Raw genomic sequence first — 15,719 nt, forward strand, 5'->3', positions numbered from 1 at the left:
CTTGTTTTAAAATTTCAATTTAGTTTTGTTATTTACATTTACAATCTATACATTTTTTTCATTTAGCAGACGCTTTTATCCAAAGCTACTTACAAATGAGGACAATAGAAGCAATCAAAACCAACAAAAGAGCAATAATATGCAAGTGCTATATAAGTATATTACTATAGTTAGATTTCAATTTCACAAAAAAATGTACAGCATTTTGTCCAAGCAATAATAAAAAGACACATTTATTTCATAATTAGTCTTAAATATCATTTTGTAAAAAAAAAAAAAAAAAAAAAAATGAATCGAATCAAATCGTGAGTTGGGTGAATTGTTACATCCCTGTTGGTGAACAGAAGAGACTTAAAAAATATATATATTTTGAACAGTAGTGTATATGTGAACATTTAATCATAATATACAGTTTAAATACAATATACTATAATTTCAGATACATAAATGAGAATTGCATTGGTCCGACAGATGGCGCGGTGAGACAAACTGACAGATAGCATGCACAGTATTCCTGCCCTTCTCATCTAAACACAGATACTGAACGTGACTTGATTTTGTCTGTGTTTCATTTCCATCCTCAAACCCGCCAGATTTTTGAGATTATCTGCTTTGAGTGTTTGTTTTTGATGCTCCACTCACATCTGTGCTCCGAATATGTGGTCATGGATTTCGTAATTCTACACAAGTTATAAAAAAATACAAAATTAAAAATGTTAAAAAATTAAAAAAAAAATCTTTATTTAGATGGTCAGTTCCTGCAGCTATTGGAGTTTTGATTAGAGTTTCATAGAAACTGAGTGATTTGACAATTTTGAGATGTTTGGTGTGTAAAAAAAAACAATGAATAGAGACTGAACCAAGACAAAAGTGTTATAGGCCCACCCAACACTATAGAACAGTTATTTACATGTGTGTACGTGTTATTGTACACATACACAGAATGATTACAGGAAGTGAGTCTAAAGTGCCTGGGGATGAAGATTCAGAACTCTGGCATCTTTAATTCTCTCCCAGCTTTCTCTTTCACTTGCTTGGAAGAATCTTCTTTTAGGACGTTAATAACATCTAGTTCACTCGCAGTTCATCTGTTATGTGTGTTTTGCTCAGTGCTCCTGGATTGTGAACATTCCCATGTTATTTGCACACTTAGAGGTAGGATTTCCCATAATCCCACAGTGACATGCATTAATAACATGACCCGTCTCCCCCTGGATAGCCTCAGTCCGATGAACCATGTCAGCTTAAAGAACTCTACTGAAGACAGTTGTTTCACCTAGACTGCAATGGTCATGAGATCCCATCCAGATGCAAGGTTGCATCCCAATTTTGCTTTAATCATAAGAAGTTGAAAACAGTGGTGCCCAGGGGGTTATATAATATTTGCTTAATTATTTGCCTTGTTTTCCAAGTAAATATATGTATATCTCAGTGGTGTGCGGAGGTGATCTGAAAAAGTCCTTAAAGTTTGTTTATTCGTTCTTTCTTTCTTTCTTACTTTCGTTGTGCTCTGCATTTAACCCATTCACGTGCACTTATTTTGCCATTGAATTGTATTTTTATTTTTGTTATTAAAGCGCGAAGCTCACTCAATTTTGTTTGATTTCTCTGAAAATCAAACTTATTGTCTTATGTATTTCTATGTTTTAAGGATGTTTAGATATTTTTACTTTTGAACTTTCTAATCATCGTAGAATTCAGAACAAATGAAGCAGCACAACAGCCAGCATATTTGAATGCGTTCTGAAGGATCATGTGGATGTAACTGTAAATTGTAGTATTTCACAATATTACTGTATTTTTAATCAAATAAATGCAGTCTTTGTGAGCACAGGAAACTTCTTTAGAAAAAAAAACAACAATAAAAACACTGTTGTATATATACCCGTTACATAATGAAAAGACTTACTTTCCCATCACCACTAATGTTCGTAAAGTGCATATAAGTATGCAAATTGGGATGTAACCTGCGACCTCCTTCTATACCTATATCACAACTATATCTATCTATTTCCCACAGACACCTCTTCAGACAAACAGTATTTAGCGAGCATCTCCATTCTCCTCTCGAACCCCACCGTTCCCGCCTAATCCAATTCTCCAGTTTCAGCTTCCTCTCAGATCAAACAGATTAGTGTAGTTGACGAGCCGTGTTCCCAGGGATCAGATAAGGTTTCTGCAGCGGGACACACCCTTTGCAGTCTGGCCCAGCCGGGGAGGCGACGAGAAGGCCCGAGAGAGACGGTTTTGGGGGTTTTTTGGATTCCCTGAGAGTCAGGTTACCATGAGAGCGCAACGTGAAGCGTCTCTCCTGGGAACGATGGGATGCCACGGAAATCGGCAGTTATTGTACTCGGGTGTCGTTAGTCTGTGATGTATTTGTGGAAGAAACCTCAGGTCCTTCTGAGGGTAAATATGTCACCACATCACTCATGTCCAGTGGCCATATTCTGCAGACAGGTGAAGATACCTGTGCTATTACACCTGCCCATATTCCCTGCAGGCCCGGAGACGGCTGTCAGCGATACATGAAAGCAACCCTGCGACACACCCAAACTACAGCCTTCCTGTTCTCATAATGCCCTCTGGGCACGGATATGCTTGTTGACTTGTCTGGGATCACGTGGATGATCATGATGATGAAGAGGGAAAAAAGAAGGGAAGAGAGGAAGATGCACATAAAGGCCAGTTTTTGTTTGATGTTATGAATGCATGCTATCATGTGTTCACATTTGCTCCCAGCTGTCTATGTGGTGCGTTATTTTACTATTTATCCCAGTTTTTTATATCCAACTCCTCCTTTACAACTCTAACATTATATCTCATGAAGGAAGCGTTTCCTCCCATCTTCGTTTTTGAAATATGTTTGTCCAGCGCTGGCGAGGGCAGGATGTTTATTCTAGTTCTTATCGTGACTTTTTAATGACATTTAATTGCGTGTTTTAATGATCTTTGCGTCGACAAACTGCACCCCGCCGACCCTTCCAGCTACTTCGCATTTTATTCTCAGTTTATCAGGAGACCGCTAAAGACGGCATGGAGCTGCTCGGGGCATTTTACCGCAAAAAGCTGCGGAGGAAGCAGAAATCAGACCTGGGAAGATCAGATGGGGCTCTTTGCAAGGCACCGTCGGAGACCAGCATCAACGGTCTGGCCACGGGTCTGATCTCTAAAGTGTTGAGACTGACTGCAAGGTAACTGCTGAGTGTTTTGTAAGGGAGGATAGCAAGGGAAAGATGGGTTGCAGGTCAGGTAATGCTTTAACTAGAATGCTACTGGGTTTGAGAAAGGGTTTGACCTACTTTATGTTCACCACTTGCTCTATAAACCTTTAGAAATCTTCTAAACCTATAAAGTTAAAGGAAATTAAAATTTTGTCATGATTAATTCACCCCAAACTCGTAGGGCTTGCTTTCTTATGTGGAACACAAAAGAAGACATTTTGGAAAATGCAATGCTGCATGGCCCTGAATAGGATTTCATTTTTAATTCTAATTCAATTCATAATTCTAATTCTACTAGTCATTTAAGTCGCTTTAAAAGCAGTGTTTTTAGTAGATTTTCAGTTTAATTTTTATTTCAGTCATTTGTAATAGTTTTATTGTATATATTAATATTCAGGTATAATTTACTTTTACTGTAGTTCAGTTTTAGTTTTTATTTATTTGCAGTTTATTCATTTTTGTGATTCAACGTAAACTTATTTCAGTTCATTACTAATATTTCTAAAGTTTTTTCAAATTATTTTTATTTTATTAGTTTACTTAATTTTCTATTATTTAAATTGTATTATTTCAATTTACAAAAATGTTTTAATAGTTCTATTTTTATTTAACGATAATCACAGTGTCTTAAAGTATTTCATATTACAACATTTGAATAACCTCTTGTCGATCAGGTCATCCAGGGCTTGAATCTGAATATGATATGATTAATCATTACAGCAACTATTTAAAAAATGCCACATAATTATCCTCCCTAGAGAAAATAACTGTGTTCCTGTGAATCTACTTCTAGATCACTGTTTCCTGTTTACATGAAAGTTTCCGATCTAACTGCTGTTCGAACCATCATAAGGTGGTCAGACGTGTTTTCTGTTCTTTGCTCAACATTGAGTGCAAATGTTTTACTTGCGGGAGTCATTAGGACGGATCTTGTCCAAATCTAGCCTGGTCAGAAGTAGGTTTGGAAGAGGGTGTGTTAAAGCAGCAAGAAAGTCATTCCATAGCAACATGTCATAAAAGCCAGATGTTTTGCAGATACAGTGTCTGATCTGTCTCCATAGAGCAGGGTCAAAGTTCAAGGGAGTGGGTTGTTAGGGAAACAATCAATGTGGAGGCTAAGACACTTCATTGTCCTGAGAAATGTGATCAGTCTGAATCATGTAGGTGCAGCTTTGTGGAGGCCATTGCAGCGCTCAAACAAAAACATAATATCTTTTTTTATTTTGTTTTATATTTTGGTTTATTGTTGTTGTCATAATGATATATAATATTATATATATATAATATATATATATATATATATATATATATAATCACAAAGTGTTTGGACAAATATTGGAGCCCTGCAAACAAGCATAGCAAACCTGGGGCTTTTAAAAAAAAAAGTATATATATGTATTTTAAGCATTTAAAGTACAGCTCCTCAAACAAAGACATACTATATTTTTTTATTTTACAGTGGTATATTACAGTTGTAATATTTCTTATTTTATATTATTATTATTATCATAGTCATGTTAATATATAAATCACAAAATGTTTGGCCTAATTGTGAACCCCATAAACAAGCACAGCAAACCTGGAGCTTTAAAAAAAAAAGCAATAAGCATTAGGATCCTAAAACAAAGAATAACTATATTTTTGTATATATTTATTTTGTTTAATATGTTCATTTAAATATAATAATAATAATGATAATAATAATAATAATAATAATAATAATAATAATAAATTATTCTATTTAATTAATATTATATTTTAAAGTCATATTGATTTTAGTAAAAAAAAAAAAAAACTTTTTAAAATTGCATTTAAAGTATTTCAGATCACAATTGTTATCAGAAAAAGCGCAATTTTTTCCCAAAACGTGCAGCCCTACTTCCTAAACACTTTCCCACTGCTTGCACTACAATACCCATGCCCTAGAGCTTTAATGCTTCGTTCAAACCCAAAGTTATAAAATGGCGCAATTCTAGAAGAGCACTAACAGAGGTATGTGCTACACTTGCCCAGTCAGCTGACTGAACATGATCTTTAGTCTCATACTGGCTTTGTCTTTCTGACTACTGATCTCAAACCATCATTAAAGACCTTAGTAGGTCGCTTCAGTCAGCAGACTTGTTGGGCACAAACTGGCATTGTGTGTGTGTGTGTGTGTGTGTGTGTGTGTGTGTGTGTGTGTGTGTGTGTGTGAGAATTTCTGGAGCAGCAGTAGGTACAGACAGTCTGCTGATCGTTATATGAAAAACATTCATTATGTTCCACGCTGTTTGAAACCAAAAATGTTTTTGTTTCAGACAATGCCGACATTCTTGCCATGTTTCAAAAACACACTTCAGCACCCTGTGCCAAAAAATTAGAAAAGGAAATATACTTCCAGCTTCCCAGAATTGTATTTCTCATTCTTAGGAATAAATATTTATTATATATAAATATATAAATGCTCAGTCTGTCAGTGGCTACATTAGGAAGTATTTATTTACTGATATTTACACAGTGCGATGCTTGTTATAAGGCAGTGCCACATTCTTCAGGGATGTTTTGATCCTCAGTGGCCTTGACTACACAAGACAATGCATGCTTTGTTTACATTAAACTACTTTGATTCACTAATCTGTTTCTGACTTTCGTTTTTGTTGTTTTTTTGTTTGTTTGTTTTTTGGTGAAAGTATAGTCACTGTATTTGTGTTTAACTCTGTGTTTGAGTTGTATTCTGCAAAAGAAAGGCATACATTTTTATGTTCCTTTCAATCTCTCTTTCCCAGACGGAGTGAGCCCGGATCCCGACCTCATTCCTGGCATTCTACGAAGCTGGGCGAGGTCCCTCAGGACTCAGACAGCATGATGCAAGTCACCCAGGGTGGTGTGGGAGCCCCCTGGCACCAGAGCTACCACTCCAGGTCAGCGCAACTCGAGCACACACACCTGCAGTCTAGTGCCTTTGTTTAAGAGCAAACAATATAACACTCTGTCTTTCTTCATCCATTCTTTCTCTATATTTCACAAGGCTAGCATGTGAGATTTGATCGTGACTGAGATACAATCATGAAGATGACAGTTTTTACAGTTCCCAGCAATGGAACTGAAAGATCAGCCAAGTCAGCTTAGCAATGATCCACTTACAAGGACGACATTTATTCAGAGAGAGAGAATGTTATGTGTCCTTAGTTTGGGTTGCAGCACCTGATTTGACTTCATGAGGTTTCTCCTGTAAGTTGCAACCTCTTGATACATGAATATGTTATCTAGCATGTTGTATACACACACTAAAATAGTTTAAATTAGCTCTTGACGATGTAGTGGCATGTGGGTGCATATTCATAAACCAGTGGCTTAAAGGGTTCCTATTATGCTCTTTTACAAAGTCTTGATTTTGTTTTTGGGGTGTACTAGAAAATGCTCTCATGCTCGGTGGTTCGAAAAATGCATTATTTTTCACATAATTTACATTATTAACATACCTTTCTCCCCAGCTTGGCACAAACGGCTCGATTAGGTCGGGGTTAAATGAAGGCCCGCCTTCCGAAAAAATAAATGTGTTGTGATTGGTTAGCTGTCCCAGTGCGTTGTGATTTGGTGAACAGCTTAGACAGTGTTTCAGTACTGCCCCGCCCCTTGCCAAAGCAGCAAGTTCCGTCTGCTCCTTTTAAAGATGGCATCAATATTGCCATATCAATTTGAGCTGGATTCAGAACCCGAGAATATTGAACAAGAGGATCACGCAGAAACTTTGCACGCAAGGATATGGACTGACATGGCGAAAACTTGACCCTACGCAGCTGCTCTTCTTCGTTTTCTCTGATGCCCTAACTCTGAAGCAGCATTTCTTCTTCGTCTTGTCTGATGCTCTCAACCAAGTGCTCTAACCACGACCTCGCCCCTCCTCACCCCCCAACCATTCAGTGGCGCCTCCAGGATTTTTTTAATGGGGTGGCCGAAAGGGTCCAGTAAAAATATTAGGGTGGCACTGGCAGTTGAATGTGGTTTTCTCTGCCGATGATTCAGGACACCGGTCACTGCACAGAGTACGTTAGATGAGGAGCAGTGGCGTACAGCACATCTTAAAGGCCCCCCCTGCAAAGAATGAGATGGGGCCCCTCCCACCAGCAGTGATATCATGTGCGAAAAGTTATTGCGCACCTGCTGCAAGTATACTACTGAGTCCGTCTCTACCATTTACATAACTGATTTTTCAGTCATGAATGTGATGAATTATCATTGCATTGATGCATTTCATGTAGGGCTGCGTTTCCTAAATGCTGTAGGCGGGAATTATTTTAATGATATTCTAATGGGCCACTTTGTGACATCACAAACCCCAGAAACCAACACTGTAGTCCAAACCAGCCGTTCGTTGTAGTTCTTGAAAAGGATTTTTTACAAACAAAATATCTCCCTTTAAAGTGGACTTTGAGATTCGTAACTTTGTAGATCTTTTTTGTGGCCGAACATACACACTACACACTGACTAAAATTAAAAAAGTTTAAAAGCATAATAGGACCCCTTTTAAAAAGTCCATTAATATGACTGTTAGTAGACATGAATGTTGATTATTTTGGTCAGAAGTGGCTGTATTGTCTTTATGTTGGTAGTTTCCTTTTGTGTATGATCAGGGACATAATTTGTTTAGTTGCGGCATACTTCCCCCAAACATTCAAAAACCTTGTGCGCTTGTTATCTCGGTCATTATCACTGTATTTAGACCAGAATGTTTAAGGGTCATCAATGATGACACTGACAGAAAAACATTTTGAGTGTTTGAAGAGGACCAGAGGGCAAAGCATTGACGCACGGTCTAATGAAAAAAAAAAATTCTATGGGAAGACACTCCTTCAACAATCCTCCTAAGATTACCATGGCAATGGTCACCGTGGGCAACACCAATAGCATTCCACTTTCTGAGACCTGGTGGTCATTGTTTGATGGAGTGACTTGTGATTGGTTGATCTAGTTCTCAGAGGGGTAACTGCAGAGCTGTTGACAATGGGTCAGTGACATCATGTTAATTATGCCAGCAGAAATACCAGCAGTCTGATGCCAGCTTTCAGAGTCTGGCGATCACATACCCATAAAAGGGCAGTCGCCTCAGCAGACCCAGTTCATCACTAGGGTTGCAAAGAGGTGGGAAATTTCCGGTAAATTTTCGGAAACTTTCCAAAAAATCCTGGAAAGTTTCCAAAATTTCTGGAATATTTCTGAAATTTACTGGAAATTTTCCACCTTTTTGCAACCCAATGCATCACTGTACAACATGCATTCAAAAACGTATTGCCATGATTCCAACCTTTATGTAGCCGATTCCCACAGTAGGTGTAGATTTGTCACATTATCATTAGGTCTGGGAATAGAGAAGAGGAAGTATGAGGAAATCTCAATGCAAATTCACTAGAACTTTATGGATATTACAGTGTAATCAACACCAGATATGTTGTAAACAGTCCAGACATCAATAACATCAAGTGCATTGTGACAGTTATTCTTATCAGGTGTAATCTAATCTTTGTTCTTTCAAGTGAGAAATTGAGTCACTGGGATAGCAAACTCAAATTGTGGCTATGAACAATCAATGCCTTTGATGTCTAGCCAAGTCTGTAACAGCTACTAATTTTGCTCAGACCGACAACCAGAACAGCATCTCAATCTGCAGTTATATTATCCCAGTAAAAATTATTGCTCTTAGGTCTATTCTTCTTTTTTTTCCCCATCCCAGTAAAATAATGAGAATTGCTTTACTATTTCATTGAATGTTGTTATGCGCATTGTCCTATCTCAGTATACCACAATTAACTGAATAGAATTTTTAAGTTAATTTTGGGTCATTGGTGTTTTCCTTTTAATCTAATGACCTTAAATGACTTGAATCAGTATATACAGTTAATAGTTTATTACTCATGTGTCTCTTGTTTTTTTTCTACAGTGCCTCAAGCACAGACCTATCAGGATTTGAGTCAGGATTCCTTAGGAAGAGCCCAGATCAGTACAGTTCCCGAGGCAGCATGGAGAGCCTAGATCACACTCACCCAACCTACAGCTCCTGCTATCAACTATCATCATCCAAATCCTCCAGCAGCATTGATCACCTGCACAGCAAGCGGGATTCTGCATATAGTTCCTTCTCGACCAGCTCCAGTATCCCAGAGTACCTTGCGGCAGCTCCATCATTTAACAAAGAGAGGTCATATTCCATGGAGAACGTTCCACAGAGAGAAGGGATGCATCAAGCTGATATACGCTACATACGCACTGTGTATGACCCCCAACAGGGTGTATCTGAAGAGCATGAGATCAGCTCTGCTGCTGTTATGAGATCCAATGACAGCAGAGCACAGTCTAGAAGTGGGAATGTCTCAGGCCAGATCTGTCACCGTGGCAGCAGTAGTAGTGGAAGCAATGGGAGTAGTGGAAGCACCTCCAGCTCACAGCGCCACAGTGTTGGGCCAGTCTGGGATCCAGTGCACAACCGGCGTTCCTATGAGAACCTAAAGGGGGTGCCAGCACCTCCATTACGCAGTGACAGCTATGCAGCATTTCGCAATCACGATCGTCCCAACTCTTGGTCGAGTCTTGAACATGCTCGTTCACAGCGGGCACTTCATAAGGGTTCCTGGCATCACTCAAGTGGTTCTGTGGCAACAGGAAAGTCCTCGTTTGGGGCTGAAGGTCAGTTGCACACAGTCATAGAAAAGAGCCCTGAAAGTAGCCCCACTACCAAACCCAAACAGGGTTTTCCTCAGGCCGCACAACCCGGTCGCCTCATGTTACCCACTGGCATCTACCCTGTTCCACCTCCTGAGCCTCATTTTGCACAAATTCCAACCAGCAACCCTAGCTCTGGTAGTGTCTACCCAGCACTGGCCAAGGAGAGCAAGCACAACCATCACTGTGACCACTTGGGTGGACCAGTGAAAGAGGACAGGGTCACCATTGAAAATGGATACCAAAGCAATGCTCCTAGCTCAAATCCTGTCCAAACCCATGTTTCGGCACAACCAAAGCTCTCCGATAGGGTGCAAGATGGCACTCAAGTTAAACCTGGTTTTAATCGGCCTCACTTGCAACCACAAATCCAGAAGTCACAAACACCATATGTACCCCAGGAGAGGAGGGACCCTTACACCCCGGTGCAACCAAGAGGAGAGAGACCAAGGTTCTCACTTGGTATGGAGGATTACGACAATTACAGGCCACCTCAAGATGAAGAACTAAATAAATGCAATGAGCAAAGCATCCATCCAGACCCAGGACACACTGGGAAAATTTCACAGGGACAAGTTGCTCAGACATACAGAGGAAACTTCACTCAAACGCAAGGAAGTGACCACATAGTTAAACCTTCAAGGTACTACAGTGACTCTAGTGCTCTCCAGCAGAAAGCGCAAGACCTGGATCATCCCCTGACCAGACTGGAGAATGCACTTGTTGAGGTTCAACGATGTGCCAGTCCCGAGAGTACAACTAGTCAATCCAGTTTCCAAAGTGAGCGTAGCATGTCCGTGCTGGAGAAAGTAAGTCATTTTGAGAGACAGCAAGTCAAGCCTCGCAGTCATAGCAGCCTCTCCCACCATGGTTCTACGGCTCGTCCGAGCCAAACGCCACGACCTTCCAGTGCCAAGAGCTCCTTCTCTGGTGTAGAGGATGTGCGCAACATGTTGGAGAGCAGCAACAGTTCAGTCCCTCATGGGAGAACTCAAAGTACTTCTAGCATGGCAAGTTATGATGGACACACGGATGTGCATCAGGATTTCCTAACAAGACGTGGAAGTAGTGATCATGTCCAACATCGCCAGCAACAAGAGCCTTTCGTTACTCACAAGACCTGTCTTCAAAGAAGTAAGAGCACCTTTCAGCTTGGTGAAGGGAATGGAAAAGACATCCATAAGAAAGGTGACATTCATGACATATTAGGCACCATCCAAGACACATCTTTTAACAGAGCATACAGAGACAGTGTTAAAGATGCCCAGTCTAAAGTTCTGAGGTCAACTTCTTTCAGGAGACGTGACCTTAGTGTTAACCCTCCACCAGTGCCAGCTAAACACATGTCTCTAGAACGAAAAGGACCCAGTACAAGTCCCAAACCAGCTATAACATCCCCACACACTCCAAAGGAACGCCATGTTGTTCCTGTTGAAGCACCAAGCAGACCCAATCCTCCTGAACTCCCCAGTGTCCCAGCTGTTGGACCCCCAGTTATGCGCATCTGTGGACGCAAACGATTCACAATGGAGCAAAAGAAACGATCGTATTCTGAGCCTGAAAACATGCATGAAGTTGGAGTGTTGACTCAGGAAACCAATCCGGGTGACAAGAAACTTCAACAGCAGTTTCTGGCAAGTGAAACGAGTGTTGCGGACAGACGCAGGATGTTCGAGCAGGTGGCGAATCGTAACTCTGACCCCAGATTTTCCTCCTCCAGGCCTGAGTTGAAGCAAATGCAACAAGATGCACTTGTTGAGTATATGGAGCGCAAAACAGGTAGAAGAGTAGACGGACATTCAAACCGCCCACATAGTGCTTATCTACAGTCTGCTTCTTCCTCTTCTGCTGACTTGCGTAGCCTAATCTCCACCCCAAGTATGTCCTCTTTGCAAGAGCCAGCATACGATGGCCTCACTGGTGGTATACTTAAAGCCTCCACCCTTCCAGCAGGAATGCAAAGCCCCTTTTACCCCCCAAATCACATACAGCCTGAGGTTTTTGGCCTGCAGTCACAAGGCACAAATCCTGAATCTTACAAATCAGGCCCAGCCCTGACCAGACATAACCTTCCACAGCACTTGAAAGCCGCTTTTGAGAGAGCCACCTCTGCCAGGAGCTCAGGGAGGTCAGCTTCAGCTGAGGATTTGCTGGACCGTAGTGAAGAACGTCCCGTTCCTCAGCATTTCCGCTCCAAGTCATCTCCAGTGGAGAACGTTAGTCAGGTAACAATCATTTATTAGGTGGCAAACAAGCTGGGTGAACTTGACTGCGTCATTGGTTAGATCATTGAAGTGACGTGACTTCATACCACACAAAGTTAAACAGTAATGTTCATGGCAGAGTAAATTTGCTTATTTTAACCCTCTTATTGAATAGTTTAAACCAATTACTCGTACAGAGTTTCCTTAGCTAGAAAGCTGATGAAAAACTCTCAGAACCGAAGAGAATCCGTTCTTCTCAGAATAAGCAACATTCCCACACCCGGTCACAAGCAAACTGTAAAAAATTTTCTACCTAGTTTTTAAAAATGAAAATGGTCATCATTTGCTCATCCTCATGTCATTCCAAACTTATATGGCTTCTTCTTATTTTTTTTATTTGTGGAACACAAATGAGGATATATTGAAGAATGTTGTCCATACAGTTAGAGTCAATGGGGTCCAAATGGACCTTGTTTTTGACACCATCGACTTAAGCTCATTGTATGGACAAAAACAGTTTGAAACTGTTTTTATGTTCCACAGAAGAAATAAAGTCTCTGGAATGGCAAGAGGGTGAGTAACTGATGGCATTTTAATTGTGGGTGAACAGTCAAGCTGGTGTTCAGCGATAAACAGTGCACAAGTTTTCAGCCAATTATGGTACTTGGTGGCCTGTCCATTATTGTGCAAAGGAGCAGTCCCTTTCCTAGACGTGGACAGATAATCATTTTTGTACCCACTCCTGGTGCACCACAGGAAGAGGCCAGAGCTCCTCACTTCCTGTGTGGTGCCACAGAGCCTGGGCTTTAGTCAGAGATCTGACAGATGTGCAACAGATAACTGCACTCCTTCTGTGCCAGAGAGGAGATAATGGACGACCCGTCATGGTTTGAAATATTTGGAATGGTTTAGAAGGCCATTTATCTAGGAGAATAATTATCCTTTATGTAAACGATAATGGTTCTGGTATGATGATGACCATGTACAGTAGACGCACAACTGTCCTGTGAAATCCCAGACTGTTCCAGCAATCCAAAATTAGAAATGGTTCAAGCGGTAGATAAAATATGAAATAAAATAGATAAAATGGCTTTACATAAACTGACACATTCTGGCCATGAAACAAATTATCTAAACCAAGCACACCATTAAGGTCACAGTCATACTAATTGAATACGACATAGTTCAGCTATGAGGATGTTGTCATGCTGTGTCTCTCTTTTTTATTAACGGATCTTAGTTTATCAGTAGTCATGGCATGCGCTTGAGTTTAAAATTAACACCAAAGTACCAACATTCTCTAAACTTGAGGTAACCATGAAATAATGATTAACTTCCTGTTCCTGGTATATGAAACTGTACTATTTTTAGTTGCCACTTCTACCAGAAAGTGCTACAATATGTCACCTGCTCAAATAAAATATTATTTGTTCTTTTGTGTCTAGGACTTCTTAGCCAGAGACCTTCAGCTGTTGAGAGTTTCCTCCAAGGAATCCTCTGAAAACAGGTTGTGTATACATTCAGAAACATTTACTTCCATTGTCCTACAAATAAATCCTACTTTTTCGCAACGAATTCACATACTAAAACATTTATATATTTAAATATTTTGTCATTGCATAATCTATAATTGTATATTATAGGCTTCAATTTAAGACCAATTAGCATTAGTAACATTTTTGAAGAAGAACTGTGCAGATCAGTCCTTAAAAGAGCAAGTTCAAAACTATTTGAAACTGAGTTTTATGGAAATATTTACCCATAATAGGTCTTAAATTATGGACCAACCCTTAATTGGTCAGTGGCAGTGACAAGAGTCCCGCTACAGCTATTTTTGAGTTTGTTTTGAGCCATGCACGATTTCCCACCAGACATTGAAGGATAATTGATTTGCATTTCATATGCATGTTTTAATAGGGTTTTGGCGAACACAGGACAGATACAGCCATCATGTTCAGCACGTACGGAGAGGAGTTACCAGCTAAACCCAGGTCCTGTCCAGCAAAACGCACCTGTGTTGAGGCGTGAGCGTCAGAGACATTCAGACCGGCCTAGAGCTCAGAGTGCTTCAGGTCTGGCTGCGTCTGTGGGACTCCCTTGCCCTTTCACCTCTCCAGGCACTGCCGCCAGCCTTGACTGGCATAACGGAGACAGACTGTGTCAGCCCAACCTGGATTCTATTGCATTTCCCGAAACTGGCCCACAAGGTCCGTCCGGAGCACCAGGAATGCTGCGGCAAAACTCCAGCGACACCAGCACTTCTGAAGACACTCTGAAGGACTTCCCATGTGCACCTCCACATCCAGAGGTCACGGGGTCACAACTTGATTCAAGGCTCCTTCCCAAGAGCCCGGTTTCCCCAGCAAAGCCTCTTCTCTCTCTTCGGATCTCAGAATCTAACCTTCAAGATGTTCAGAGTATACCTGTGTCGCAAGATGATGATGAAGTGTTTTTAGCACCTCCGCCACCATCTCCTCCTCCACCACTGCCCATCAGAGAGACGGAGATTATGGAGGACTTCCCGCCTCCTCCACCTCTCACACCTCCAGTCGAGGAGAACGTGGAAGTGTCTTTACAGCATCCGGGACCATTACGGCCCATCAGGTAGAGACACTACTTGTTGGTCTTGAAACAAGAATTCTATCAACCAATCAGATTTGAGGAATTAAAGCCCTGGTTAAGGGCTTGAGCAAAATGATTTTATGTCGTATCCCTCATGATATTATAATGGAGGTTAGGGTTTGGCTTATGATTTGTTTGATAGGAATGTTGTTCCAAGAATAACAAGTGAACATGTCAGTCATTCATCATGCTAAAATGTTACAGTACAGTCGCTTTTAAAGGAATGTTCTGGGTTCAGAGTTAAACTCAATCGGCAGCATTTGTGACAATGTTGAATGCCACAAAAACAATTGCAATTCGTCCCTCTTTCAAAAAAAAAAAAAAAAGCAAAAATCAAGGCTCTGGTGAGGCAACCCATATGACAAAAAATAAATACATGCAGGTGTATTTTTTATGTAATGCAAAATACAAAAATAAAAATGATAACATAAATGTAAAATATATTTACACAAATTAATATAGATTTTTTTGCTAAGTATTTGTATCTTATTTATTTTCAGCCATGTTCAATATATTTTTAGTCTAAATATATTTATATTGTATAAACAAATGTATTTATTTAAAAAAAATGTGAAAATGTATTTTCCACACTCTTGAAGCACATTTTTTAATATTTTGCCATTTAAAGGTTTAAACTAAATATTTTTCTCATTTGAAAAATATATTTCTTTAAGCTGTGCTGCTTACAACATATATTTCTAAATATATTTTGGCCAGACTGCACATGGGTAATTAAAATGGAAGTGTTCTGCTTTTAAATTCTTCAGTAGTATGAAGCTTATAATTTTATAAAAAAAATATTATTTGCATATTATTTGAGCTGTAGAGCATTTTATACTGTTTAAGGTTAGTTTGCAATTTCCTCACTCTAAAATCACTGTATATCTTGTGACCGTACTGTTGGAATAGTGATTAATTTAACAATTTACAAATCAGCTCCATTTACTTTCTTTGTAAATGTCTGATTTTAAC

General features: G+C 39.9%; 1 protein-coding gene across 4 annotated transcripts in view; it reads left to right on the top strand.

The window, feature by feature from the left end:
• The window catches only part of LOC109108302 (protein Shroom3-like), a 58,629-nt gene that overhangs the window by 35,249 nt on the left and 7,661 nt on the right, over positions 1–15,719 (top strand). For 3 of the 4 annotated variants that reach the window (XM_042778621.1, XM_042778625.1, XM_042778624.1), the window contains 4 exons: positions 5,990–6,124; positions 9,143–12,146; positions 13,571–13,632; positions 14,043–14,729. In XM_042778621.1, the coding sequence (XP_042634555.1) occupies positions 5,990–6,124; positions 9,143–12,146; positions 13,571–13,632; positions 14,043–14,729 (3,888 nt within the window). Of the gene's footprint in view, positions 1–3,010; positions 3,195–5,989; positions 6,125–9,142; positions 12,147–13,570; positions 13,633–14,042; positions 14,730–15,719 lie in introns of those variants that run through there. The other variant, XM_042778622.1, reaches the window with a different exon arrangement.

This window comes from Cyprinus carpio, chromosome A21 (genome assembly GCF_018340385.1).
Source record: "Cyprinus carpio isolate SPL01 chromosome A21, ASM1834038v1, whole genome shotgun sequence".
Taxonomy (NCBI): Eukaryota; Metazoa; Chordata; class Actinopteri; order Cypriniformes; family Cyprinidae; genus Cyprinus; species Cyprinus carpio.